The following is a 27,771-nucleotide window of genomic DNA, read 5'->3' as shown; positions in this document are numbered from 1 at the left end:
CAGTATGTCAGAAATGTATTTTCAAATGTCTACACATATATGTAAACCTACATTCATACACAAAATAAATATTGTCTGATGTGGAAAAATAAAATGCAGAACTAAATCCTGTAGTCAGGTAAACAATAAAAACAACAAACAAATTGATAAGGGCGCAAATTACATTTATAAACAAATGTATGCTCCTATAATAATATTTGTGTACATACAGATTGTGATTGGTGACTTATAACTGGGGTACATATCATAATATGGATGGCTGGAGGCATAAGATGTTATTATACCAAGGAGGGTCACAATGCATACTGTATTAAAGATGCTTATTATAAAGTGTTAACTTTTCTTTAGCGAAACCATAGAAATGTGACAGAGGACAAGCAGATCCAAAAGCCTCCCCAGCACTCTGGACAAAGACTGTCCTCTGCTAGTGTGGATGAATTGCAGGCTTTGTCAGCTGAAACAGTGTAGGTTTGTGCTGTTCATTTCGGTAATGCTGTTGGGCCACAATCACTCACACCAATCCTGCAGCCTTATAGCAATAGTTGAAAAATCTGAAGAAAAAAAAAACAGGGATTTAACAGGTTGGAAATGTTACCGCTTAATTGCAATTCATTAATAACGGATCATTTTCTGTGGTCATATGTAGTTAGCTGTCCGTATAGACTTTTTATAAATAATATACAATAGAGTTAGAGTTCTTGGTAGTTTTTAAATGTGCTCAAGAAACAGAATTGCTTCTTTAGATGCTTGCTGAAAAGGTTGGTATTTGATTGGTAATTAATAATTAAGTATTTTAAGTAATATATAATATATAGCACCAAACAGCCACACATATTTCAGAGCACCCTCTCAGAGTGCTCAGGGGAGGATTTTAATAACATTCTTCACCAATAAAAGAAAGCCATGTGATTAAAATGTCCACCTATATGTACTGTAAATATATAAACAGGGTCATTCATTTCTTGTTTGTGAGACAGCAACCTGGGCGTGTGACAGACAGATTGTATAAACATGGAGGAAGACACTAGCTAGGATGACAGAGGCAAACACACAGGTACAATAATAGACAATATGGTGTAGGGAATACAGAAGTACAGCAGCAAGACAAGCCACATGCTGAGAGGTGGCTGCAGACAGCGATAATAGCAGAGTGAGCAAGAGTGAAAAACTGGAAGCAAAAGAACAAGAAGGCTGAGGCCATGTCATGAGTAAGAGTGGGTGAGCGAGAGGCTAAAAGACTGAAACAGAGTTCAGACAATTGGATGAGGAAGTAGTGATGGTGAGCACATGGGTGTGGTTGCAGTTACCCCATCAGCCTTTCAGGAGTGACATACAGAGGAAAGCATCGTGAATGATAAATTGAGACTGTGGATAAATCTCTGGACCTGGGCACCTCACAGGATGGATACTAAGGTAAGCATAATAGCCTGGATAGATGACTAAATATCAGAGCGTTGAGGGGCGTTTTGGTGAAGCGGACTAAAAGGAGACTGATGGAGGATGACAGACAAATGAATGAACAGACAGACGAAGAGTGAGTAAGAATGCTAGATGTGACAAACAGGGAGGCAGGTCAGACCAGGGGAAGGGAAAGACGCCTGTACAGCCCAGGGGAAACAAGCCTCATCTTGACATATGCTCTGGAATGAAATGAAGATTGGCATGACCTGCTAATCTGAGCTGTCACAGCTCATGATGGCCACGGACACTCACCTGCCACTCTGTTCTGAGCCCAGAGGATGAGCTGCCACCAGGATAGGTCAAAGATTGCGATTCATTTTCTGCTGGGGGTGGATTTGAATCATTCCACGGGCCCACCTGTCACTACTTGCTTCGGTTGTACCTGCTTGGCAGTTGTTGTTCTCTGCATTGCTATAAAATACCGGACATGCTTGTCTATAGTGTTTCGTTTCAAGCTAGGGGTAATATGTTGTGAGGGGGAGGAAAGAGCATGTTTTTCCACTGATTCACTGATCCTGCTCACCAGTAAAGGATTTCCATTATGTTAAAAAGAGTTGTTTTGACACATCCTCCAATGCCATTTTTTAATTGGTGACAGTAGCAAACTTAAGAAATGTGATGAAGTTTGATCAATTGTGCCACAAAGTTGAACACAGATGTGTGGGAGGATTGCATACAGTAGACGATGTGCAGCCTCGATCACTCATTTTTGACAAAAACAATTGTGGTTATGTTGTGTGTATCTTAAAAAGTTTGACATTCAAAGTAAGAGTTTTCTGTCACGATGTGTGAGTAGTGTGGGTGATGTTCCGTGTGTGCTACAGGAGGAAGGAGAAGCGGCCATGTGGTATCAAACCTCAATGAGTAAAACTTCCTGTCTGTTATATTTGTGCTGTACACAGTGTTCCAGAGTGGATGCACTCTTGCTTCAATCAACTAAGCAGATCCTCTAAATCTAACCATTTAGCGTATGTTCAGAAGGTACTTATGCTCTGGTTTAACAATTGTAACATCATAACCATTGGCTAAATGAACAGTGTTTTTCCGTGTGCTAATGAGCATACATTTTGTCTCAATGCTGTGTATCAGCTCCAATCCTCTGCAACAGATGCACTAGAATGTCTGCATTTATATGATCAGTCTACATTTATGGAGTCACCTGTGATGTCTGAGGGACTCTGGATTACTTTGCATATCTTTGATAAAGTAGTTGAGGTCATTTCAATCTTATAACCGGAGTAACTGCACAAGTTGAAATGCAACCTAATTGAGACTTTCTGCATCATTGTTTCACCTCCTGCCCTCATATGTTGTTTTTCTTTCAGATTTATTTGGTTTCCTTGACCTTTCTCGTGCTTGTCACATTAAAAGGTGAGTGCTGGAATTTAATCGGCCCACTGAGAACTTACATGTGAATGGGATTTAAAGCAAGCATATGTAATTGTATTTTTGCTGAACTGCCACTTTGTCCAGGACAGGATAATGGAATGCTAAAATGTAAATGCTAAAATGTAGTTTTATGTATTACAGGTAGTGAAGAGTCTTAAAGTCAGCAAACTTACTCACTGATGTCAGTTACACAGCAATATCCATCTGAAGTTTGCTAACATTAGCCACCAAAAGCTACTGATCATCCCAGACCAAGTGAGACTGTGGCAGCAAAACTCCAGAGTATTGAAATAAGCAAGGGTGTGTGTTCAACATATAATATGTAAGAGGAACAATGTGTTATTTCTTCTTTCAAAAGTATTGTGTTCTTTAAGCTGCAGTTTAGGAATTAGCAACTTAAAGATGGGGTATGCAATTCTGGAGAAAACCAATAACCCGAAAAATACCATGATACAGAGCGAAGAACAACACAGCAAGTAATGTAACTAACGTTAACTAAGTTGTGGTTTAGCAAACTGTTGCCACACTAGCTGCTGCAAAGCTAACATACAGAGAGATGGTCCCAGAGCCAGCACAGACAGTAATACAACTCTTCTGCTACTATAGCTAACATCACAACAGCAGCATATCTTGGCAATCTAGAAAGTAAGATGAATATCCGTGGGCAAGTAATATAATGTTAACTGACAGACAAATCATGTCTGGAGTAGTGTTGTGTGGCTTGGTCCGAGCCACTTTGTTTGTTTCCCATTTACAGTGTACAAATACCAGATTTTATTTCAGCGCACACAGAATGGACAGCTAGTGAGGAGATATTCACTGAACTTGACCCAAAAAAGTGCATTCAATTAGAATTGCGGAGGTACACCAGCTTTTGTATGCCACCTCCATTAAACTGGGCAACAGATTAAAAAAGAATCATCAAAATTGATTCAGCAAAGGTCAGGATATTTGCTTTTTGATCTACAAGAAGACCTGCTGAAACCCATACCTGCCAGGTAAATTCCCATGTGCATGACATCATCAGGGTTAGAAGGCTCCAGAAGACATCATACCAACAGTTTCACAGGCTCATTATGAGAAAACTGATCCTCGCAGGTGGAGTTCCCCTTTAAATGCTGAAGAATTTACATAAAGGCTTGTCAGAAATATTTAAAAGTAAGATAACATAATATTTATGAGTATGATTAAGTAACATCTTCTGAGAATACTGAGCATACATTATGATGTGTGTCCTTTGGTCATCTCTCACTTAGCAGCCATATATTTCAGTGAAGAATGAAAGTCCAACTTTATCTTATTGCAGATAAGGGATAAATTCACATTAAACATATTAAAACTCAAGCGATGAACACGTTACTATAATACAAAAGGTTTACTGCGAACAAAATTAAGGTTTACATCCACACACAATATATCTGACACACCACAAATTAGCGTCATTTATAAATCATTACACCGTTAGTCATGTCCCATCATATGGGTTCATTAAAGTAGTCGGAATCACAGCATTAGCCCAAGAAAGTAGAGGTTTTGTAGAGCTGCGGCACTGATTGGAAGGTGCTGAGTGAGTAAACAGACAACGGCCTCACTGTCCTGCAGGCTCACACAACAATCCAGCTTTGTTGTAGCCAGAGGTTTTATAAGAGCTACTTCTTTGTAACTGCCCTGCACTGTCCCACTCACAGGACTGTTACTATGACATACTCTGAATGCATCTGCAGGCCTCTCTCCGCTAAATGGCCAGGCACATTCTCAAGTCTGGCCTCTGCCAGGAATACATCACAGCATTGTTTGAGAGAGTCACAGGGATAAACATGCCGTTCTTTGTTCTTTCTGTAAAGTGTCCTGTATCGAGGCCTTGCAATGAGGGTTCTTTGACTTGTGTTTTTGATGATTAAAATGTGGCTTTCCCCTTTTCCTCTGCAGTGTCAACGGCTCAGGTACCCACCACCACAGATCAAATGGACTCAACAGCAACACCCACTGGTACTAACTATCTATCTATCTATCTATCTATCTATCTATCTATCTATCTATCTATCTATCTATCTATCTATCTATCTATCTATCTATCTATCCAGTTTTATCTAATTGTGTTGCTTCCTTGGTGTAACAGAAAGAGTGAGAGGCACCAGAGTTGCTGACTCCTCCCCGAAAACTTCCCCTGCTAAGCAAACCACAAGCCAGCACATAAACACCACCAACCCAGTCAATGGCAACACCACATCAGAAATTAAGACTTCAACAGGTATTCTTGTGTGTGTAGTTACAGCTGTACATAATTAAAATGTTTACATAACTTAAAGTTTACCTGATGCAAATTTTTATGTTTCCATCCCTCTAGCTCCCAGTGACGTAGACACAACAAAACCACAAACAAAGCTCACATCCTTTCCAGGTAATAGTCTTCACCATCTCCCTCACGTTTGAACACCCAGCTGGTGGAGCCATTGAGTCTGGCTGGTAGATAGCACTCCAGTAGGCTTTAACATGATCACACCAACAGAAAAGATTTACAGTAAGCAAACTCATCTAGAATGCAGAAAGCTTTGAAAATAATTATGAGGTAATTAGAAAATCTATTTCTGCTTCATTTTATAGCACCGGGGAAAGAGAACTAGAATGAGAGCAACAGAGTGCTCAAATGCTTTAAAAAGTGATAGCTTAAACTTCCTCTGAGAGTCATTCCGCTGCAAAGTTCAGAAATTCAATTAAAAATGGAACACATAGTGGTTAAACACATAGTAGGAATGCCCCTGGAATTTTATGAGAAGGTGTTATGTATGGACTCGTATGGCAAAGATATTGAGTCAATATGTCCCAGAATAAAATATGTTCCAATATATGAAATCATGCATATATTTATAAATATTAAATAAAGTAATCCAGAAAAACTAATGTTTTACTATGTGTTTTTTCCGCATCCACAGCGACATCCTCCTCATCCAGAAGTGAGAAAACCACCAAAAAAGGGGCCGATGCCTGGGGTAACTAAAAATTTCACTACTCCGTAGTTACCTTAAATGCCACAGGCATCGCAATTTTATTATATCTTATGGCAGACTGACAGTATCACAATTCTCTGTCTTCCAAACAAAACCCATGGCAGACTGGTAGAATAGAGCACCTCACTTTCTTCCTTGCCAAGAGATTAATGCTTGATTGCACCTTATGCAAGAAGAGATAAGATATTTGTGTCCTCATGCTGTGCTGACTTACCACAGATTGGGTTTGATACACCATCAACAGCATGTCAGCGGGGCCAGAAGATCTGTCATGCTATCTCTGACTGTTGTTCCCTGGTGATCCTCTCTTTTTTTCTTCCTGTAGAGACTTCCTGTGTTCAACAGTCAAACTTAATTCAGTACTTCTTTCTACTTTTACTTCTTATAGATCCGAAGTGGGACAAAGACTTCAGCTATGGTAAGAAGCTACATGTGACTGTGCTTTTTGTGTGTTATTACCTGTTGGGTCTATGGTTGAGTGTTTGATTTTTGTTTTATATGTCCAGATTATGAGTCCCTGCGCAGGGCTGGATTGTCCATAGCGGCATTTCTTTTCGTCCTGGGCATCCTGGTCATTAGCTGTAAGTATGACTCTGAAAGCCACTTGTCTTTCTTTTAAATGTAAATATATTTGACTGTCCTTCTCAATCTTTTGCTTAATTCTAACTACAGGTGGCAAGGTCTGTCGCCTGCCCAAGTGTCACAAGAGATCAACTAAGTAAGTACTTAATAAGTTTTTGCAGGTGCACGATTAGCACAACTGCTGAATAATTCAAGAGAATGAAAGCTGACAGACAAAAGTTATGTTTAACTAAATTACAGTCCATGTAAGGTCTATGTCCATGAAAGGTAGCAGTGTTTATATTATGCTGCAGTTGAATGAGTCAAGTAATTAATCACAGGCTACTAGATGATACATGGCAAACAATCAGACATATAATAGCTTACCCGAATGCTGACTTAAATCTCTGTGATGATTAATAGATCAAAAAGATTATGATGAACCTATTTGTTGGGCGAAGCCATACCAGACCAACTGTAACAACTGCAAACCACATTGTTTATTTTCCTTACTGTGGTATGTGTCTATAATAAATATAATTAGTTGCTTAAATAGTGTTTGATTCTTTAAATATTCCATGTGTTTATTTTCCAGGTCATATCGAGTGGTCCAGGGATAAGGAGAGAGTGTACGCTGATAAAGTACAGAGCTGCAAGAAACCAACCTGGAGTACACCAAGAGAAAAACACTCAGCCAACACCTGGCAACATGTGTGTGCATGTGGATTGACTGTATGCTGCTTTGTAACAGTTTCAAACCATGAATCATGCAGACAAGTGTGAAACAAAAGTGGAACCATCACCCGCTTAATCTTTGTCAAATGTATTTTCTATAGTTGGCACTAAAAAAAGTAAAGTGATTATTTATCTTGGAAAATAATGAATTAAAAAAGATATGATTCAAATTTTAATCAGCAGGCTTGTTTCTGATGACCTTTGTATCTTATAACTGATAACACAGACAGTGTCTCATAGTCAGCATCATTATTAAAGGTTCTGACGAATAACCCCATAACAGCTCATATTTGACAATCCAAAACACTTATATAATTTGTCAGGATCTAAAAATGAAGCTGGGTCACTTCATCCACGCTCTTCACACTTTCAATTTCAATTCAACAAAAACGTGATGTTTAGTAAGGGGTGTCTAAGCTTCTTAGTGGCTCTATGCTTGTAAGTGAGTAAAGCCCTAGATTAAACAAGATCCAGTGGCGCATTATCTTTGCATCCATATGGCATCAAAATGATGCAGATAACAAAGTGGGAGAAACCAAGCAAATTTCATAAAAGCTTAAATGTCAAAATCAACACAATCCAGAGTTCAGCAGACCTATATACACAGTAGTATTCATTTATTGCTATAAGACCAAAATCAAGATGACAGCAGCTCAATTACTAGATCCGGATACACACATTTAAACATTGTTTCTGCAATATGACACTAAACTACAAATATTTTACATTACAAAATTGTTTTTGGCAAATATCTGACCAACCACCACAGCTTTTTTTATACACAATGTATAAATGAATAATGGACAGAAGGCATAACCCCTTGAATTCAACAAGTATATAAAAAGACAATTTAGCCACATTTGTTAATACATATAATATTTTATATATTAAAAACTAAAACTTCAGTACGGTGGCCCTGAGAATACACTGCAACTTAAAAAATACATTTAAATCGACAAAACATAAGACAAATGTGTGTTTTCTCTCTTTGCACAATGTTTCTGCATTTTGTTGAATTGTGTTTTCCGTATAGGCAGCTCATTTACATATTTTGTTCTGTTGAGTGTATTTAGTTGTGTTTTCTGTATTTGATTGTATTTTCTCACTTTGCAGCATTTTTTCCATTTTCTTGTGTCTTGTGTCTTTGCGTGTGTTTTTGTTAAGTTGCAAGCATTGAGCTGTTACGGCCACCACAGGAGAATCAGACAGTTTTAAAAAAAGAAATAACCTTTTCCACATTCATCACGTTGAGAAAGACACAAAGCTCAACAGCTACATTTGTTACATTTACATCAGTAGTATCACTGCAGAAAGGCTTTACAGGAGAGTAGAGTTTGGTCACATGCGTGGAGCAGGCTCGACCAAATACTGGATTTCTCTATGGGGTTTTGCACAAGTCTGTTTGCTTTCTACATTTTGGAAAAAGAATTCAAAGAGATTACTCTGCTGCTCAAATATTGCATTGCAGTTTGTTTGTCCAACAGGAATGGTGAACATGAGTAAATATGAATAGGTAGACTACAAAGACATAAAAACTGAAATGTTTTGTACTGCAATTTTTGTCCAATTGTCCTCTCTTTGAAATGCTAAAACATATTGAAGGCTTATTGGGCAATGCTACACTTTTGATTAATACGCATATTGTACACACAGTGCTGAAATAATAATAACAGTTATGCACAATCACAAATGCCAAGCTGACACTTCCACATAAACCAATAGCCACTGTGCACCCTGATAAAGACGTGACTGCACAATTGATTTTGCTCTCAAATCTGGCTAGATTGGAGCCCGGCCTTGCTCCCAGTGATGAGATTAGCTGCAAGACTTAGTGGAAGAACAAAGTGAGATCCTTCTTTGACAAATCCAGTGTTTAACCCCATGTAGCCATTCCCAGTGTTGATGACCCCATTATAAGTGTTGCTCATAAAGCCACACATAAAATACATGGCTCCCTTCTCTGTATTGCAACCAATACAGCAACCAGGGGCTCTTCTTTGATAGAAAGCTTTCTTTCACAGGGCATGATTGATTTCCATTTAAATGAAAACAGAGAAGCCATCAAACGCCATATGAATGAAACAAAGGCATTGTTGGTATTTTCCAAATCATCCCCAACACTTCATTTGATTCGTGAGATTTTATCACTCCCTCGCACACAGCTTCTCTCTACCACTGTGTGAGGCATTAATCTAACTCTCAACAGCATTCAGAGAGCTATTTACAATCTGCGAAACTAAAGTGAAAGCCTTTCAAAACGAAAAAGAGAGGGGGGAAAAGAAAACATCATCATTCATGGCGGTCGATTAATTTGCTGATGTTCACACTGGCTATTTCCACTTGTTTCTTTTTTTACTGAGGTTGAGAGAGGGGGGCAGGTTTTTATCTTCCTATTACACTGTCTCCTGTCATTCTTAATAGGCCAGGAACAGAAGATGTCAGACAACTGAATAGGAGAAGGCAAATACAGTTTCACTGCATAGCTGGTGGGAATAATTTCTTGTTTCAGGTAGTAAAAAAAGGGGGGAGCTCTGGCTGTGCTAAATTATCCCTTTTAACAAAAGAAGCTTTAAGCCATATTCACTGGCTTTGATTTGGATTCCTCAAATAGAATCCAATTAGAAGGTTTGAATATGTTCCAAATGTCCCAGGCTAAATTGTGTGTATGTGGAGTAGAAATGGCTGGGACAAAGACAAAAGTATACAACAGTGAAAAAATAAAAGAAAAAAACAGATATTGCATATGTATTGATGAGTTTGGGCAGGAGTGAGCAATGAACTGAAGGGTGACAAGCAGGCTGTTGTGCAAAGAAGTGTAACTGTCCTGAGTAGGAGATGACATAGCCCGCTGCATTGCTCCTCTCTTGCCTGTGTGTTATGGGACTGCTACTCCACCAGGAATTAGACGGACACTTTCTGGTCCTGCTCTGTAGGCACGGAGTATATCCTGCAGAGAGAGGGGGAACAGGTCGCAGGAAGGGAATACAGGGAAAGGGAGGGGGGGCAAAAGCAAAAGTATGTCATCTTTAAGATATTTTTAGGTTCTTTCTCAGTTTGTTAGCAGGAAGACACAAGAAACATCCCTGCGTGTCAGAATTCTGGAAACGGCATGCCTGCCTCAAGCTGCAGGGCTCTGACAGGTGCGTGGTGACTGCATCACCTCAAAACACAGCTCATCCCCAGGTGGGACTTATAAACCTGGCAAGGCACTGTTGATCCAACAAGCCAGAGGTTGCTGTGTGATTAAGCCTCTTTTCAGCAGAGCGATCAGTCAGCACCAAACACAGCCTGAGCTGACTGTGGCCCCAGGAGGCAGCAAGTAATCCTGGGGAGGAATTTAACCCCTTGCAGATTGTCTGAGTGTCTGCGCCACAATGGCAGTTCTCCTGCTGCTTGGAGATCTCTGGAGTCTAATTTGAACTCTGTAACCCCTCTGACACAACCTGCAGGTCATGCATTACTGCACTCCAGAACAAAAGAAACCTGATTACGTTGCAGAAAGTCTTCCTGGAGCTAACTGTGGTTAAATAAGCAAAGTGTAGAAGGGAGGCAAAAAGCGTAGATAGCGTCTCTGTATAACTGGTTTAGGCTGTTCTGCTGTATGACTGCTGTTGACAGATTGTTGTCATGGCGCCAGGATCATGTTTACTGGATTGCTTTATTTCTGAGTAGAGTCATACTCAGGCCTCACTTCATGAGGTAAGCTTTGGAACAGGTTAGGTCCTGTTCCATTCGGTCATACAGACCCAGTGGCACTGTCTTAAGGCTATTGTTTGATGGCTAAGATGGAAGGGTTAGAGGTGGGGAGTGTTCAGTGGTGGCAGTGGAGGACCTCAGGCTGTCATACTAATTTCTGTACAAGTCCAAACGAGCTGAGATGGGTGGATGCTTGTTGTGTTTTGCCACCTGAGTGTTTTTGTCTGATTTTAATGCTGACAAGTTGGATGGAGAAGGGCAAATTGGCAAGGAAGCAGAAAGGCTGTTACCCACCAGACTGGTTCTGTCACCTGCAGGCTGACTTAGCGCAAAGTGGAACATGCATTTCTCAGTAAAACACTGAGACAGTACATATCAGAGGCCGTAGGGATAAAATAAATGTTCTTCTTGAGTGTGAGAATGAGTTACACAGAAAATGGAACCCACCAAAAAGATATTCATAGATTTTTTTAAAAACTTTAAATATCAACTTTGAAAGTGCAGAGATTTTATCTTACCCTTGCTGCCGTCTGTGCATGCGGCGTCTTACTAACATGATGGCTGCAAGTAGAAATAAAAAAGGAAAACGGTCATGGCTACACAAGAAAAAAGTTCATATGTGCTTAGGTATTAAAAGCTTTACAAGACACACAGGGACTACAGTGATTCTGGCCAAGCACTGAAACAGCAGTGCATATGTCAACAGAGGGAATGAAACAGGCAGTCTTTTACATTTCACTACATTATGTCTCAACAAAACACAGAATACTTACAGACTACCGTTGCAACTGAAAGAGTCAAAACAGTCACAGCTACAACGATGACAATCAGGGTGAGGTGATCTACAAGATAAAACATAAAAGGTTGGCTGTAAGTGTATTAAACAAGCACTTAAGTTGACACCTGTGACATTATGAATCCTTTACACTTGATATGTAACATTTTAATACACTGAATATATGTTGCTAGTTATAATTAAAATACTTCTCTTACCCATTGTTCCTTTTACACCTGTGGCTTTATCAACAACTGAGTGAGGATCAAGGGTGTTATCACGAGTATTCACTACTAAGTGGGAGAGAGAACAAAAGAACAGTTATACGAGTTACACTGATTTCAGGTGTATTTTAACCCCCCACATAGCACTTTATGCAGTACTTCTACTGCAAACAGAATATAACAATCAAACTTCTAAACAAGACTTTGGAATGGTCATTGTTCTTCGTGCGTTAACAAATGTTTCAGGGTTTCAATAGAGGATCCAAGTCATTAAAGGAATAGTTCTACAGATCTAATAGTTCTTCTTGCAGAGAGTCATTAATTAACAAGCTAATTTGTTTAATCTGTACCAAAACCAGTTCACCTGACGAACAATACTACAGCACAAAACCCCCTGTAAACCCCTTGTGGTTTTTACACCAATAATAAGTGAGCTTTAGAGGAGCTTGCTTTTGTATTTTTTTTACCTTTAGACAGAGCCAGGCTATGGTACTGTATATACAGTATACTGTATGTGCATGAGTGTCTACAGAGAGGAAGAGGGTTGAGGTTTCAGATGAACTCTAGCAGAAAGGCTGCTTCACCAAGAGTCAAGATTTGTTCTAAACAGATCTGTAATTCTATCAAATGTCCATCAAAGTGAAGATGAGGAGTGATGGAGAGAGGCATGGAGAGAGAATGAGAATGTCAGTGTTGATTAGCTGACCGGCACGATGGCGGAGATGTTGACGTGTTCACTGGCCTTTTGGCAGAATCCACAGGGCCCCTCCAGGGAGCTAATTGATTCAATTCAGGGCTTAATGGTTGGGAGGACGGAAAGCCAATAGGGGCCACTGCCTTCACACATCTCTCTGGACTAGAGCACCCTACACACAATGCTGACTTACTGACAATAATTACAGAATCCAAACCTTCATATATTCTCCTCTGGACAGCTACAATTACAGTGTTTGTAGGTGGGACACAGAAAATCCCACTGCCGTCCAATCCACACTGAGGTAATAAACTTACCACTTTCATATGAATCCTCATCATCCCCATCTGTGAAATAAGGAGAAATCAGATGCTTGAACAATACAGAAATGCATGTTTCTCAATGTGAGCACTTTCAAATAATAACAGTGTAAGAGTTATTCTAGTCTACAATAGTCAGGATATAGACAACACCTTTAATCTTTTAGCAACACTATTGATTGTTTGTTTTATGAAGTCAGTTGAGGACCAAATGGTCTGAGAGAAAAAAAAAATTAAACTTATAAACAAAAATCAATATTGTACACAGAAAATCAAACAATCTAAACTGTAGGCAATAACAAAACTGCAAACAAGGAACCACATCCATAAACAAATAGTGTTGACCAGAATAAATAATGAAACTACATAAGGAAGGAAAACCATTAAGTAAGAAATGAAAAAGAGGTTATTAACCTCATACATGGCCAAAAGAAACCACTAAGCTTACCCAAAGTCAAAACAAGGACAAAATACTGGAAGTGATAACAGTGCACGGATCATGTAGAAACAAGCAAAAGACCCGAGAATGAAATTATAGTGGGATAACTTCTTTGAAAACAAATATTCTTTGTTGTTGTGTACAGGTGTGATCTCTCAGTTGATTTAAATACTTAATTTGAATAACATTAATTTATATCTGTCCCTAAATAGATTTACCAGTTACAGTTACTAGCCAGTTACAACTACCTTGTTGGACAGCACCATGACAACTGTCCAGATTTTTCCAGATAAAGATGCATTACATACCGTCAGCTGATCCTTCCTTCTCTTCTTTATCTTCTTTTGAAACAGCTGCAAAAAAGTTACATTAATAAAATATTAATATTCATCACATTTCTGCTCCAAAATACTGCTACATGCAGGGGATTCTTACAAGGACTGTACAGCACAAAAGGTATCTGGGCTACAATAGGTTTAATGGTATACTTGTATTACATACATTTGGTGAAGTCTATCTGCTGTTCATTTCTGCTATCTTCTTAATATCACCATGCGTGTTCCTCTTTTTTCCTCTTCATGTTTTTCTTATATGTGTGAACACTGTTTCACTGAAGCACCTTCTCTTTTAGGTGGTTGTATAATTCAAAAGTGGGACAGTCTACATACATAGATAGATGAGGAAAACATTCCAGCGCACGGATGCATAGATCCTGATTAGATGTGTATCACCTTAAAGCGTCACAGAGATGAGAACATACCAGTAGCAGCTGGCAGCAGCAGCAGCAGACACAGGAACAGCAATCGCATCATCTTCAAATGCTGCGGGGGGAAAAGAAATGTTAAAAATATCTGCTATTAATATTCAGTCATTGATGTGTGTGAAATCAGAGATAGAGTATGATGGAAAGCAGCAACACTGTCTATTATTGAGGCGTGTCTAGTACTTTGAGTGTCAGAACCACAGTCAGTTAGTTGGTGGAAAACAAGCCAACAAGTCCTGGTGCTGTTTTAACTGGTTTAAGTATGCATGTAAATCTAGATTGTAATCTGAGGTGGGTGGTGGCAAAAGGGTCAGGGAATGGGGGACTTTATTTCCGAAAGTGCTCAGCAGAAAAACTGTTGTGAGAAAAACTGTCCTGAGAATTCTGTCACAGTCAGCTGGTAACAAGTGTCTATTGAACATTTTGCACTCTCTATGCAGTGGGTACTATGCCAGGTGTGGAGCAACACGAAAGTGTCCAGTGACTTCCACAGGCAAAACAAAAGGCAATCAAATAAATCAACTGATTTGTTTATTGTATCCTGCTAAGCAATATTCTTTTCATGCTCATCGGGAAAGAAAAAGTGTGAGCTCAATTTCACCTGCACATACTTATCTGTCAACTTCATGTTATCCTGGAAGCTAAGTAATGAAATTGCATTGGCTGTGGTATCCTTTTCCCCATCCGTTTTGGTAGTTGTTGTTCTTAAAGAAAAATCTCCTCCTCTTCCTTGTGGCACAGGGCCCAAAACAAGCCCTACCTCCGCTCCCCATCAACACCACATAGATGTGAAACACAGATGTTCTCTGCCCGCCAAACAAAGTCCCAGCTGTTTCCAACACAATATGGATGGTGATATTTTTACATGGGAAACATGGGAATGGCCTCTCTTTCAGTCGAGGTCCCGGATGATTGGTCAGATTTAGCCACTGGGGTTGGCAGGGGATCGGGAGGTAATAGTTTCTGAAACATGTTTAATACTGTACACAGAGGGAACTCTCCCATTGACCTTTGTGCCAAATGTTACAGTGTATGCGCTTCTTAATTGTTGACCATGCCCATTGTGTCCTTGTTTCCTTCTCCATGGTTAATGACTATGTGGAAAGAACTGAGGTAACCTGCATTGTTAAATGGCTTTGTTACTGACTTACTGTTTCCTACTCATTACTACAATTTATGGAAGTGGATTCTGCTCACTGTTTGGCGAGTAGATTCCAATTACCATATTTGATGAATGGAAGAAGGAAAAAAAGAGGCATGGACTTTAAGAATGGAGACAGGAGACTCGTCAATATGAGTTCATTCTTTCAGTAAGGTATTTGACAGAAAGACCTAGGCATCAGGAATCTGACCGCAAACTGTAATCCCATGTATAAATTCTATTAATTCTGCCTTTGTCATTCATGTGAGACCAATGTCCACCCTGTGAGGCCACACATGACCACAACAAGATTATCTTCATGCTAAATCAGCAGAACAGCATTAAGAACTATTTTGGTTATAAATAAGACTATATTGTAAAAATATGTTAATCACACAACTGAGGCTCATTGGAGAGGGAACGTAGTGTCCTCTTGAATAGCTGCAGTAAATCTCCAAACGCAAACAACGTAAAAAGCTGCAAATAAAATCCCCTTCTGTATCCAATTTGCTTTTCAGAGTCGCTTTGGGTGAAATAATAAGCTGATCCAATTTGGAAATATTTATCAACCCAGTCCACTGCCTCTGTATCAACATGGATCCTGACGCCTGTATTATGTTTCAAATTGGGTAATATATTCTTGTACATTTGAATGCCGATTGAATTTGCTCATTAATACCAGACCCAATTTGCAACATTCAATAACCAGTGGCTTGCTTATAAAGTAGACATGCCAGCTGCCTTCTGGTTAGAGATGCAAAGATCATAGAAGGTAAATGTAGAAATCTACAAATCACATAACTGGAGTACAGTGCTCCAAGAGAGGCATATACTGTACTGTTGCTGGAGGGTGAATCTGTCCTGTTTTTGTTCAATATTCCCCAATGCAGTTACCCACTGACAGGATTAACCTTGAACCTCATACCTGTCTGGCCAGGCAAGCCCAAAGTACAACTAAATCTTGTTTACAAGGTTTACCAACATTTACCACTCTTTCCAACCCACAAGTGTAATCTATATAAACACAATGCACACACTAAAAGAGGTTTACCACATGTACATGAACAGAGCTACATTCAGAGACACAGATTATCTCTTTCTTATCTGATCGCAGTGATAACAGCCCTCTGCTCAACCACTGTGCATCACTGACACGACTTTGACACCAGCGATAACAATCACTTACCTGCAAAGATATTAGAATTACTGTGGCCAAGAGAGTTTATATCCAAACAAATACAAGAGAGAAAAAAATGAGAGAAGGAAGACGACCGCAAAGAAAACTTTGATTATAGTGAAGACGTGTCAAACCTATAACAGACTTGCTCTAAAAACCAATGAGCCCAACAACAAGGAAAAAGAGTGAGCCAGAAAGGGAAAAGCACCTCGATCATTTGTTATTCATTGCCATTCAATTTTACAAAAGTGGTATGTGGTTCTTATCAAAATGTGTACTCAACTCTGCCATCTACTTAAGGTTGATGCAAATTCCCTTTGCCCTTTAACATAACATACTCTGCTATGCAGCTGGACCGCAAACAAAATAGCCAGGAAACTAATGATAAGGTAAAAATTAAATAATGCGAAACTCACAATACCTCAGTTGGTGCTATTCAAACCAGTGAGTGATCCACCATCGACAAACACTGTGTCTGACAACCACGCAGTTATTTCCAATACTAATGGTTTGAGGATGACTTCTTGAGCATCAGGCCAAAAAAGGCCAACAGTGACACACCTAAGAGGATATGAAAGTGTGTCTGAACATGACTGCCAAGACACATATCCTTTATTTGTTCTCTCTCTCTCTCTCTCTTTCTCACTCTCTCTCTGCATGTGTGTGCAAAACTTGTGAAGGCACACAATATAGAATTCTATGGTTGCACCAAAAATGATGGCATTTTCAACGCTTATCATGACCAAAACAAAACAGTAACAAACACATTCAGGACATAGAGGACTGGGCACGCTCACCTCAGGTTTACTTTTTATCTGATCGAGACAAAGCTGTTGTTCTTTGTTTTGTTAACAACACAATCACAAAACCTATCCCAATCACATTGAAGGTTTTCATAATCCAATCCAATCTATTTGAAATGCACACTGCATCACTCACTCTTCCAAAAAACAAGCAACTCAAAATATTTTAAAATAAACTCTGCAAAGACAAGATGTAAAGGGTTCAGTGACGTTTTGGTACCCTGCTTCATGTCTGACACTCCCTGGGCAAGCAGCATGATTAATTAGCAGGGGGGGAAATCCCTTTATTTGTCTGCAGACAAACAATTTAAGTTTTAAAAAAAACTGTAAATGGCACTGTAAATGGCAATCTTAGAGACACACAGGAAGTGGAAGACGCTATGTCAGTTTTTTTTTTTATTTACAACACCCTTGCCTTACACAACCTGTTTCCTTAAGGGAGAAATCTGCACTTTTTGGATGGATGAAATCAAGTTATTGTCACTTTGACTCACTGTATAACAAACAGAACTTGTTTAGCTCTCTAAGCAATTGTTTAGAGAAACAGCTCACATGAATTTGGCTGAACTAGGTGAGAAAGTAGTTACACTGCGGGATACAGGCTGATGCTCATTAGCTTACAAAAACGTTCAGACCTATATCTAGTAGGCTACTATTGGTGTATTATTACAATACAGCCAAATAATTACAACATTTAAAAACGACCAGTAACCTACCAACACGGGAGGACAGCTCTGTTGCAAAGTGACTCCGCTTGTGGAAATTAAGCTTTTAAAATGAAATCCTTGTGTGTCTCTTTCTCTCTGCCATTAAACTTGAAGCATTCACCACCGCTATAGCCTGTCGATAAGACAAGCCACCGCGGAGCTGACGTGTTAACAGGAAAAGCTGTTGTGTGGGCCAAGTTCGGGGCCATTTTATTCTCAGTCTACAAGGGGATTCACAGCCACCTCATCTTGCACCGTAGGCTACTGCCCCTTGCCTGTCACTCACGTTTTTGCTGTATGGTGGAAAATACCTCCGTGAGTTTGTTCGTAAGTGCTGTCACGACCGTTTTCCTGAAACTGAACTATGAGGTGATGATACTGATACTGATGATAGCAGCTTAGGGCATGCATAATATTAATGTAAATCAGTTATATATGTGCTAATTAAGTTCAATTGGTTTCTATTAGGCTATTTAAACTGAACCAGAAGTTGCAAAAAAAATTAAATAACAGCTACATTACATAATCAGAAGTGCCTTGAAGTAGTAGCTCATGGCGACATTTAAGATCACCTGACAGTTGCAGCTTAGTTTGTCAACAAATGATGACGTCCACACACTGCTTGGACTCGTTGGGAGAGAGTGTTAACGCAACGTTTTGTAACAACTGAATACTGCTCTTATAAAGAGGCTACATGTGCAGTAAAACAGCTGTTTAAAACTTACTTGCTTTACTTTTTTTTATTTCAGCCGGTGGCGTTAAGAAACGATAGGCCTAGGCTATATGCTTTGTAAAAAACACACTCCTTGCTGCTGTTATGGATATGATGTTAGTTAAAAAGTCGGGAGAGACTTTGTTTGGGAGTGAAGGGGGGTGGTAGGGAAAGTTTTTCATTTTTGATTAAGGAGCTGTATTGAGGAGCATATATTGTGCAGCACCTCCTGGCTCGCTCCCTCTTTCTCTCTCTCTCCCGTGAACGCGGCTGCACAAGCCCCAACGTTAGAATACACCCCCCAGCCCCTCCTGCTGTCATCGCTGTCATTCTGTGGGAAACACTTGAAAGTAATATAGTAACGAAATTTGTTACTTTTATCACCCATTAATAAGTAAAGTAATAACATTACTTTTTTAAGGAGTAATAACTAGTCATATATTACAATTTCTGAGTACCTTGCCCAGCAGTGGTGCTCAAACATATAAGTCCTTTGTTTGCTTAGCTGTGTCCATTTTTTACCTTCATCTGCACTCTCAATAATTTCAGCCCTCTTTCACCAGAAACACTCAAGTCTCAACAGTTCTGTTGTCTGCCTTGAGGAACTTCTATTTGTCTAGTTTTGAGTGATGAATGGGGTGTGGGTATGTCCCAACCCATGGGACAACAAAACATACTAATCTGTGCACTGGATTATGGTTAGTAATTGGTATGTTGAGAAATCTTTATTGTCTTTTCTCTGAATTGGGATGTGGCATGATGAAATAGATCACACCACACAGTTTGGCTTTTTGGTGAGTTATTAATGACCATATTGCTTTTGTTTCATTAACCTTTGCCACTATTTGCAATAACAATTCATCAGTGGTGGAAGAAGTACTCTGATTATTTACTTAAGTAAAAGTAGTAATACCACAGAATACAAATACACATTTAGTGAAAGTGCCTAAAGTAAAAGTACTCATTATTCAGTGGTCCACAGAGTAATGTATATTATGTTATTCACTTTAAAGCTTTATGTGTAAGCATCAAAATGTTGCAGTGGGCAAAGGTGGAGTTGATTTCATCTCATTACTGGGTAGCTTAAAGTACCCTTTATTAATACATACTTTATTTGATTTTATATTTTTTATTTATAATCTGAATCTACAGAGTAACTAATGTTTTCCAATGTGGAGTAAAAAGTACAGTATTTCCCTTCAGATGTAGTGGAGTAGAAGGATAAAGTAGCATACAATTAGTAAAGTAAAGTAAATGCACTTAGTTATTCCACCACTGCAAGCATATAGTATAAGCTTGTGCTAAAAATAATCAACATGTAGGAAACAGCAGTAAAAAGTAGTAACTTCATACTCATTAAGAATATTGGCTGAAAGGTGAACTTACATTTAAATGAGCTGTTGTTCAGAGTTGCCTCTATATACTGCTGGTATGTTGTTGCTCCTACGCCAAGATCCTTGTTATCATGGAAACTGCCAGACTGCACCTTAACACAGGTGTACTCAGTCAGGAACTAGGAACTGTGTTCTTCATTGGCTGCTGAGTTTGTTGAAATCTGACACCATGAGTCATAGGCCTATCTGTTATACAAGTAGACTTTCTGTGAACACTGCTCAATGCCCACACTGAATAGATGTAATCACTTCAGTAAAAGTATAGTGTTAACTGTCATAAAATCATCAACTGCTGTCAGCGTAGTCCATCTTTGTTTGTAAATCGCGTTATTGTTCACACTGGATGCACATTTTCTGCAGTTGTGATGTGGGAGCAAATACTTTTATATTGAATATTAAGTGTAATTCAATTTTATTTTATCCTCTGCAGGTCTGGCCTGGTAGGAAGTTCCTGATGATGTTTCCCCCTCATAATGACCCAACAGCACGTGTTAACCATCTAGTAACTATCACAGCTGCTGGTGTTGGGACCTCAGTCACTGAAGGTTCTGGAAAGCAGCTTCATGCAACGCATCTTCCTCTCTGCTTGCCATGCAAAGATGACTGACCTGCCAAAGTCTGTGGGAATGCACAGTGATCGCTCCTCCTATCTCCTCAGTGTGAACTCTATATGGCCTTTTACAGTCCTTCGTCTCATTCTGGACCCCCACTGGTTGTGACCACAGCCTCCTTCATGATATGTCCTCCTGGGTGACCCACTACTATCCCATTAATCTTCACTTCCCTAACCAGGCTGCTGTCAGTCAGATGGTGATCACAAGCTCAGACCATGAGACATCAGTGGATATCTTCCTCTCAGGGGAAGTGCTCTTTAAAGGCAATACGTACTCCAGGCGTAGTGTCCTTAAGGTGCTGGGGGGCTGCAGAGTGTTTATCTCCAGAGCAACTCCAGCCTCTCTGACTCAGAGTTGAACTCCCATGAAGCTGTACGTGTTGAGGTTGGTTTTACCTGCTCCAAACACACATCTGGGGATTGCTTGTATGGATTTGCTGAACTGAAACCAGTCCCTCACTGGAGTTTTGATTACATTATCCCGCCCTTGATAAACACAGGAATGAGTTCCAGTTTCCAGTTGGCAATAGCTACTATCAACTCTGACCTGGATATCACCACCAGAACCTGGCGAAAGACTGTGAGTCTTGGTTAGTTGGTAGAGTTATGAAAGTCATCCCAGTTGTGACCTCGGACAAAATCCACATTACTAGTCAAAGTCCCATTGGACTTGTTTACATCAGACGTTACAATGAACAGCATCCTTCTACTCAGTTCAGTCTGCCTGTCTAGATGTAAATGCTTAATATAATATAGCCAGAGCATATTTGAACAGTGCCACAGTCTCCACCATCTACACACTGCAGATAAGCATCCAGGGCTTTAATATTTCCATAGTTAAAGAAGACAAAAATCATGTTAGGGTGAGTGTGCTAAACTTATTTAAATTAAACATACACTTTTTGAAGCTGTTCAGTAATTGTTCATGCACATTCTTTGTTGTTGCATCTAAATTCACAGGTTAACTGGCAGATGAGGAACTTGCCCCTCAACCTGGGTCTCTGAACTTTTATCCAAGTGGCTCCAGCATTGTCTTAGACACTGCCTTTGGCATGGCTCTTCACTAGGACAGCACAATCTCCAGGTTGAAGTTGGCCCAGAGCTGTATGGAGTCCTGTGCGGTTTGTATCAAAAAACTAATCACAGCTCCTCAGATTGCATCATTGCCTCTAGTGGCACTGATGAGACCCAGGGTATGGATTCTACCCTCCCATGGTTGGTGAGAAATTATGCAGGCTCCTGTATTCCTGGCATTAATGGCAAGTCCTTCTGGACTGGGTGCACCCTACTGCAGAGGAGTGGTGGACCTTTTACAGATTGTCACTCATATATTGATCCTGAGCCATTTGTTTGTAGTTGTGTGAACCTTTGTGTCAATAAAGTTGCCTCTTCTATGTGCAAGATCTTGACAGCTTATGCCAACAAGCTGGGGTAGTGATAGTGCAGTAGATAAGACACATGCCTTTGGTGTGAGAGACCTCCAGAGGAGTGCGACCTCAGACGTACATAGTAATTGTAAGTCACTTTCGATAAAAGTGTCAGCTGAATGTATGTAATGTGCCAGAGGCTTGGGATCAAAGTCCAAAACTGGCAATCTATTGACACGTGCCGTGAGTTGTTAAGTTGATAACATGGTTTGCTGAAAAACCTCACTAAGAGTATGTTCCTTTCACAACTATGAACAACCACTATGAGATCTGTGGTTCTGCCTGCCTTGCTACCTGCAGTATCTCCCCAAGGAGAACTCCTGGATCGACGAACAGTGCCAGGAGAAATGTGTCTGCCAGCTTGACTCCAGGATGGTTATGTGTGCTCAATCTCATTGCCTGGATGGTAAAGTGTGTCCTGGGGCTGTCACATGGATGGGCCTGGGGTGTGTATAGCCAGAGGAGATCTCCATTTTACCACCTTTGATGGGCGTAACTTTGATGTCTATGGCAACTGTACTTACCTACTCGCTTCTCACTGTCCTACCTGGGAAGACCTGGGTGTGGAGGTCCAGAACCAGAAAAGGGGTGCTGCAAATGTTTCCTTTCAGCATGTTAAAATGGTGGTCTCTGGTTATTCCGTTAAGATGTCAAATGATTGCAGTAACAGGGTTATGGTAGGTTCATTTATTTGCCACAATAAATCTAGACAAACTATGATTTGTCCACTTGCAATGTTAACATCACTGCACTTGTCTCAGGTAAATGGTCTGCTACTGCATCTTCCATCTGTGTTGAGCCAAGGCAAAGTAAAGCTCTACATGACTGGACTCTCAAAGTGTATAGACTGACTAAACATGAATGTGTAGATGTGCCTATGAACACCTCTGGTTGCAATTCACAAGATATGGCTCTTTATGAGAGAAAAGACTTCTGTGGACAGTTACTGGATACAGAGGGAGCATTCCAGAGCTGTCACGGAACAGTTGATCTGCAAGATTTCTGTGATAACTGTGTTAATGACCTCTGTAATAGTAACCAGACCATTCTGTGTCAGATTCTGTCCAGTTATGTTGCTGTATGTCAAGAAATAGGAGCTATAGTGGATGAATGGAGGGCTTCCAAATTTTACAGCAAGTAACCATAGTGAAATCTTTTTTTTCTTTTTGTTAAACGTGTACAGAATGGAAATATTTTTTTAATGAAATTGTTTCATCTCTGTCCTTAGAGCTCTCCTGCCCACTTAATAATGAATACCACCTCTGCTCCAGTCACGTGTCTGACTGTGTAGAAAACCCAAGTCTTGTAGCAGTGAAATGCAAAGAGGGTTGTTTCTGCAAACCTGCGTTTTTCCACAGAGGTGGGGAATGTGTTGCACTTTTATAAGGGTGCTTACCATGAAATCCATGAGAACTTTTACCCTGATGAGCACTGTCAGCTGCACTGTGTCTGTGTGGGCCACAACAGAGTGCAATGTAACAACCACACACGTCCAAATGGAACAAAATGTGCCATCCAAGATGGCCACAGGGCCTGACATACTTCACAGCCTGTTAAATGCACAGTCATGGGTGGCAGGCACTTTAGGACCTATGATGGACACAGCTTTGACTTTAATATCGGAAGATGTCGTTATGTTCTGGCCAAGGTTTGTGACAGGGAAGAGTCAGATCCCACTGTTATCATCCAGCAAGGACAGCTGTACTTCAGGGTGACATTCAAGATGGAGTATTGGGAGAAAGTAAAGGTAAACAGTTGTACATTTACAAGCAAACTGTTTAGTGTGCCTTTATTTGTAATTTAGCATTTTTAGATTGATGGTGTTTTGAGAGGTCTGCCTGTCCAGCTGGATCACAAAAATAATAGTGATGTTTCCATCTTTGTATCTTCCTGGTCGCTTTCATCAGCTGGAACAAATTGCTCTGAAGAAAGTGATCTCTGTTCAGAGTGCAACTCTACCATGGCAGCTGAATTTGCATCTGATAACCTCTGTGGCATGCTATCTGCTCCTGCAGGTTCATTTCGTGGATGCCACTCCACTGTGGACCCAGAACCCTTCTTTCAGAACTGTGCAAATGACTTGTGTATGTCTAATGCAGTAGTTTGAAGGAGTACACTTTTGCATGCCAGGATGCAGGAGTTAAGGTCAGACCATGGAGGGGTGAAAACTGTGGTGAGTATTAATCTTGACTTTCTTATGTGTACATGTGTTGTTTCATTAGTCTTTTATGGTGTAAATCATACAGGTCTGCACACATGCTGCTGTACTCTTAAAACTCTGGCGAGCTCTATACAGTAAAGTTGCCGGATTGATTTAAGGCTATTTGGACTCTGCACAGTATGTGAACCCTTTTTTTCCCTCTCACAGTGCTCTTATGCCCTGAAAACTCTCACTACAATATATATGTCAGTGGCGTGCCCTGAGTCCTGTGGTATTTTATTCGATATCCCTTGCCCACGGGCCTGTTATGAGGGTTGTCAATGTGACTCTGAATACATGCAGCGTGGAAATGGCTGCATCAAAGCTGAGAAATGTTGTTGCTTCTACCATGGGTACTACTATGATGTGAGTAGCTACACATTATTTAGCTTAAACCAACATACATATTCCCTTATCACAGCAATAAATGCATGATTTCTTAATCCAGTGGAACTAATATACATGTCATTTGATCCAATCTGAAATAAATTTACATGTGACCCCACTGCAGGCTCAGTTACAAACATGTTGCCACAGCTAAAGAAGTGACATCTTCTAGTTATTCCTGTTAATAACATGACTCATTTATGTCATTGGCCAAACAAACATATGCCTCACCTGTACGTGGGGCATGACTAATCACAAAATCCTAGTCCTTTTGTGTTATGGTTTGTTTGCTTGCTTGCTGTTGGAGAACAGTTGGGTAATGCAAAACAACAATGACTCACTGTTGTCTTTAGATTGGGGAGATCTCGGGGGCTGAGGGATGCTCCGAGCAGTGTAACTACTCCACTCCACACGCCACCATGAGTTGTGAGCCAGCGTCTTGCCCCGAGGGACAGCGCTGCACCCTGAACAATACCTGGGGCTGTGCAAGGACAGGTAGGCCCAGTTGGTTCTGTTGGGTTGGGTGACATTTCCTCACAGGCAAACTGTTGTTCACTCAGCTGCACCATGCAACAATGTCTTACATTATTATTTTTTTTTTTGTCACTTTGTGGTATGAGGTTACAAAACATTTTTCTCAATGTCCTTCATTTGACCTCAAATGAAGTTAAACCTTGTTTGCATGTTTGAATTGTCCATTAAATCACTAATTTTACTTTCAGTATTTGCAACCATTTTTTAAGGGAGGGGTGTCTGTTGGTATTTCTAGTAGCATGTGTCTTCTACCTAAACTGCCATTAATATTGTAATTTTTCCTCTTATTTTTTCAGCTGAAAAAGATCAAATCTGTGAGAATGGAGAGACTTGTGTTGTCCAGAGCCAACCTCAAGAATCCCAGTGTTGGGTACTGGGAGGCTCCCACATCTACACTTTTGATGAAAAAGCATTTGATTTTGCAAGGAAACTGTACCTTCACACTGATGCGTATATTGGATGACAACATGGGGAATAATACATTTTGGGTCAGGATACAGAAAGGCAGGACTCCCAATGAGGATTCCTCTCTAAAAGCTGTTCATGTCCAAGTAGCTAAAGACAAAAGTGCTATCTACAGAGGGGAAAAAGGCTATGCTTGGGTAAGTTTGAATTTGGAGAGTCACCTCACCATTATAGACTTACTGTCTGTGTGTGATTTACTTAATCAGTTATGGTGGAATGGCATCTTATTATATAATGAACATTTCTTTATATATGGCCTCAGAACCTCACAGGGTGAGGCTGTTGATGCTACCACCTTTGGCTGGAGCTGGAGAGTTCCTGATCAGGAAGCTCACTGTACAGCAGATTGTGGAGATTCATGCCCATGCTGCTCTGCTGAAGAGCTAATAGAGAAAAATGGAGCTTGTCAATGGTGCTCCCAGCAAGAGTATGTTTTGTCACCACAAAATCCATTTTGCCTGTGCCAGGAAGTTGTTAACTACACAAAATTCTCCACATTTGTGAACATATTTGACCTGTGCTCTAGTAATAACCTTCAGAAGGCCCAATGTTGGAGGCCTATGCTGCTGCCTGCCAAAATGCCCGGAACCAGATTGGAGAGTGGAGGAACAGCACCTTCTGCCATAAGCAAATTTGTGTTACTGCAGCTTCTGCATCCTGGCTTGTGTAGAGACCTGCCAATGTGACCCAGGGTTCGTCCTGGGTGGTGCCACCTGTGTTTCCTTGTCCCACTGTGTCTGCACTCTCAATGGCGACCATTACCACAACAACCGGACCTTTGGGTCTGATGACGGATGCACTGAACGGTGCGTTTGTGACCCCCACACCAACCAGCTGCAGTGCCAATCGGATTCTTGTGACTCAGATGAATATTGCGGTCTTCAAGATGGAGTCAGAAGCTGTGTGGCGCACACCCAGCAGACGTGCATGTATACCGGTCATCACCTTTGACCAGCATGACTATGATTTCCATGCGTGGGCAGAAACAAGGCATTGATACCATTCAGGTTGACGTACGGACAGATGGACACCTAGAATAAGCACTTCATGTCCTGGTCAATGTGAGTGGTGTGCTTGTGAAGCTAAACAGTAAAAACATTGAAAGAGGTAAAAGACAGAGGTAAGCGCTTTACTGTGAGTTTGTTTACTTGAATAATTTTTCTGACACTGTAATGTCTCATACATTAATTATCTAATAATAAAATCTGACTTCATAAATATTACTTTTGAAAACTGTTGTGTTTCCCTGTGCTTTCTGAAATGCAATTTTGGCACCCCCTACAGGTTGATGGTGTCAAGAAAAACATGCCCCATCAATTCAGCCCAGCTGCAGCGGCTTTCTCTTTTGGGGCTGCGCACTTCCATCAACACAGATCTCAGCTTTGAATTTAGTCTGAGCACAGAGGGCATAGCAGGCATTAGTCTCACCAGTAAAAATGCTAATGCTACTTTTGGCCTGTGTGGTAACTTCAACTCTGATCCTGCTGATGACCTCACAGCAACATTTTGGAAAACAATGGAGAAGTGGGCAGATTCTTGGTGTGTGGAGGACTGTCTAGGAAGAAGTTGTCCAAAATGTTCATCTGAGCGTCCGGCCCGCTTCTCTGACCCGGAGGCTTGTGGGAAGATTCTGGAAATTAATGGACCATTCACACACTGTCATGGCAAAGTGGACCCCTCCAGCTTTTAAAAGCATGCATCACTGACCTGTGTCTTTATGGAGGTCTCCAGCCTGCACTATGTCACTCCCTGAGTATACTGCTGTCTGCCTTTCCCACAAGGCTTCGGTTTATTCCTGGCGAAGTCCTGTTTTCTGCTGATTCTGAGTGTTAATGTGCTCCGAACTCTGTTGTGCAAGTGAATTAAATTTAATATTCTCTACAATTGTAACTGTACTGTTTTGTTGTTTGGAGTTCAGCATCAGTGCACACCAAATTAAATATGTAGAGTTTGTATATCCAATATCATCACGTTTAGATTGTTAATATTGATCAAGTACCATGAGGAAAAGAGAATGGAGATTATCTGCATACAAATCAGATATATGCCTGTAGGTACTTAATGTAAAGTTTGTTCCCTTGTGTATTTATATTGTAGTTTATTCAATTTTTAGTATACATACAGTGACTCATTGGTATTGATGCCA

The 27,771-nt window shown here is 40.3% G+C and overlaps 2 protein-coding genes and 1 long non-coding RNA gene across 17 annotated transcripts; 2 read left to right on the top strand and 1 right to left on the bottom strand.

Moving 5' to 3' along the window:
- Window positions 1-1,255: 1,255 nt before the first annotated feature.
- fxyd5 (FXYD domain containing ion transport regulator 5) lies at window positions 1,256-7,405 on the top strand. Of its 3 annotated transcripts, none has more exons than XM_038711756.1 (10): window positions 1,256-1,413; window positions 2,787-2,832; window positions 4,780-4,839; window positions 4,970-5,101; window positions 5,198-5,251; window positions 5,784-5,840; window positions 6,184-6,276; window positions 6,365-6,439; window positions 6,531-6,576; window positions 7,015-7,405. In XM_038711756.1, the coding sequence occupies exons 1-10, from the start codon at window positions 1,402-1,404 to the stop codon at window positions 7,037-7,039; spliced, it is 600 nt and encodes a 199-aa protein (XP_038567684.1). In that variant the 5' UTR covers window positions 1,256-1,401; the 3' UTR covers window positions 7,040-7,405. The 3 variants fall into 3 exon arrangements, with proteins under 3 accessions (XP_038567684.1, XP_038567683.1, XP_038567685.1); XM_038711755.1 differs by lacking the exon at window positions 1,256-1,413 and adding an exon at window positions 2,339-2,442; XM_038711757.1 differs by lacking the exon at window positions 1,256-1,413 and adding an exon at window positions 2,357-2,442 and having other exon boundaries at window positions 6,247-6,276.
- A 345-nt stretch (window positions 7,406-7,750) lies between these two features.
- si:dkey-262k9.2 lies at window positions 7,751-20,105 on the bottom strand. 4 transcript variants are annotated; one of them, XM_038711762.1, is made up of 8 exons: window positions 19,992-20,105; window positions 14,063-14,123; window positions 13,611-13,655; window positions 12,861-12,890; window positions 11,844-11,915; window positions 11,624-11,692; window positions 11,369-11,411; window positions 7,751-10,101 (listed from the first exon to the last, which is right to left on the bottom strand). In XM_038711762.1, exons 2-8 carry the CDS (start codon window positions 14,112-14,114, stop codon window positions 10,056-10,058), a joined length of 357 nt encoding a protein of 118 aa, XP_038567690.1. In that variant the 5' UTR covers window positions 14,115-14,123; window positions 19,992-20,105; the 3' UTR covers window positions 7,751-10,055. The 4 variants fall into 4 exon arrangements, with proteins under 4 accessions (XP_038567690.1, XP_038567687.1, XP_038567688.1 ...); XM_038711759.1 differs by having other exon boundaries at window positions 11,844-11,918; window positions 19,992-20,091; XM_038711760.1 differs by lacking the exon at window positions 19,992-20,105 and adding an exon at window positions 17,903-18,086 and having other exon boundaries at window positions 11,844-11,918.
- Window positions 18,085-27,506, top strand: LOC119897795. 10 transcript variants are annotated; one of them, XR_005443445.1, is made up of 9 exons: window positions 18,085-18,220; window positions 20,430-20,997; window positions 21,113-21,192; window positions 21,573-24,212; window positions 24,408-24,605; window positions 24,980-25,121; window positions 25,457-25,762; window positions 25,888-26,745; window positions 26,910-27,506. It is a non-coding gene; the product is annotated as an uncharacterized LOC119897795 (long non-coding RNA). The 10 variants fall into 10 exon arrangements; XR_005443444.1 differs by having other exon boundaries at window positions 21,113-21,475; XR_005443443.1 differs by having other exon boundaries at window positions 20,430-21,475; window positions 21,573-21,733; window positions 23,268-24,212.
- The last annotated feature ends 265 nt before the right edge of the window (window positions 27,507-27,771 follow it).

This window comes from Micropterus salmoides, unplaced genomic scaffold (assembly GCF_014851395.1).
Source record: "Micropterus salmoides isolate LMB-PRFRI ecotype aquatic unplaced genomic scaffold, ASM1485139v1 Ms_hic_scaffold_11, whole genome shotgun sequence".
NCBI lineage: Eukaryota > Metazoa > Chordata > Actinopteri > Centrarchiformes > Centrarchidae > Micropterus > Micropterus salmoides.
Note: the sequence above shows the minus strand (reverse complement) of the source record. Positions and strands in the feature narration are given on the sequence as shown.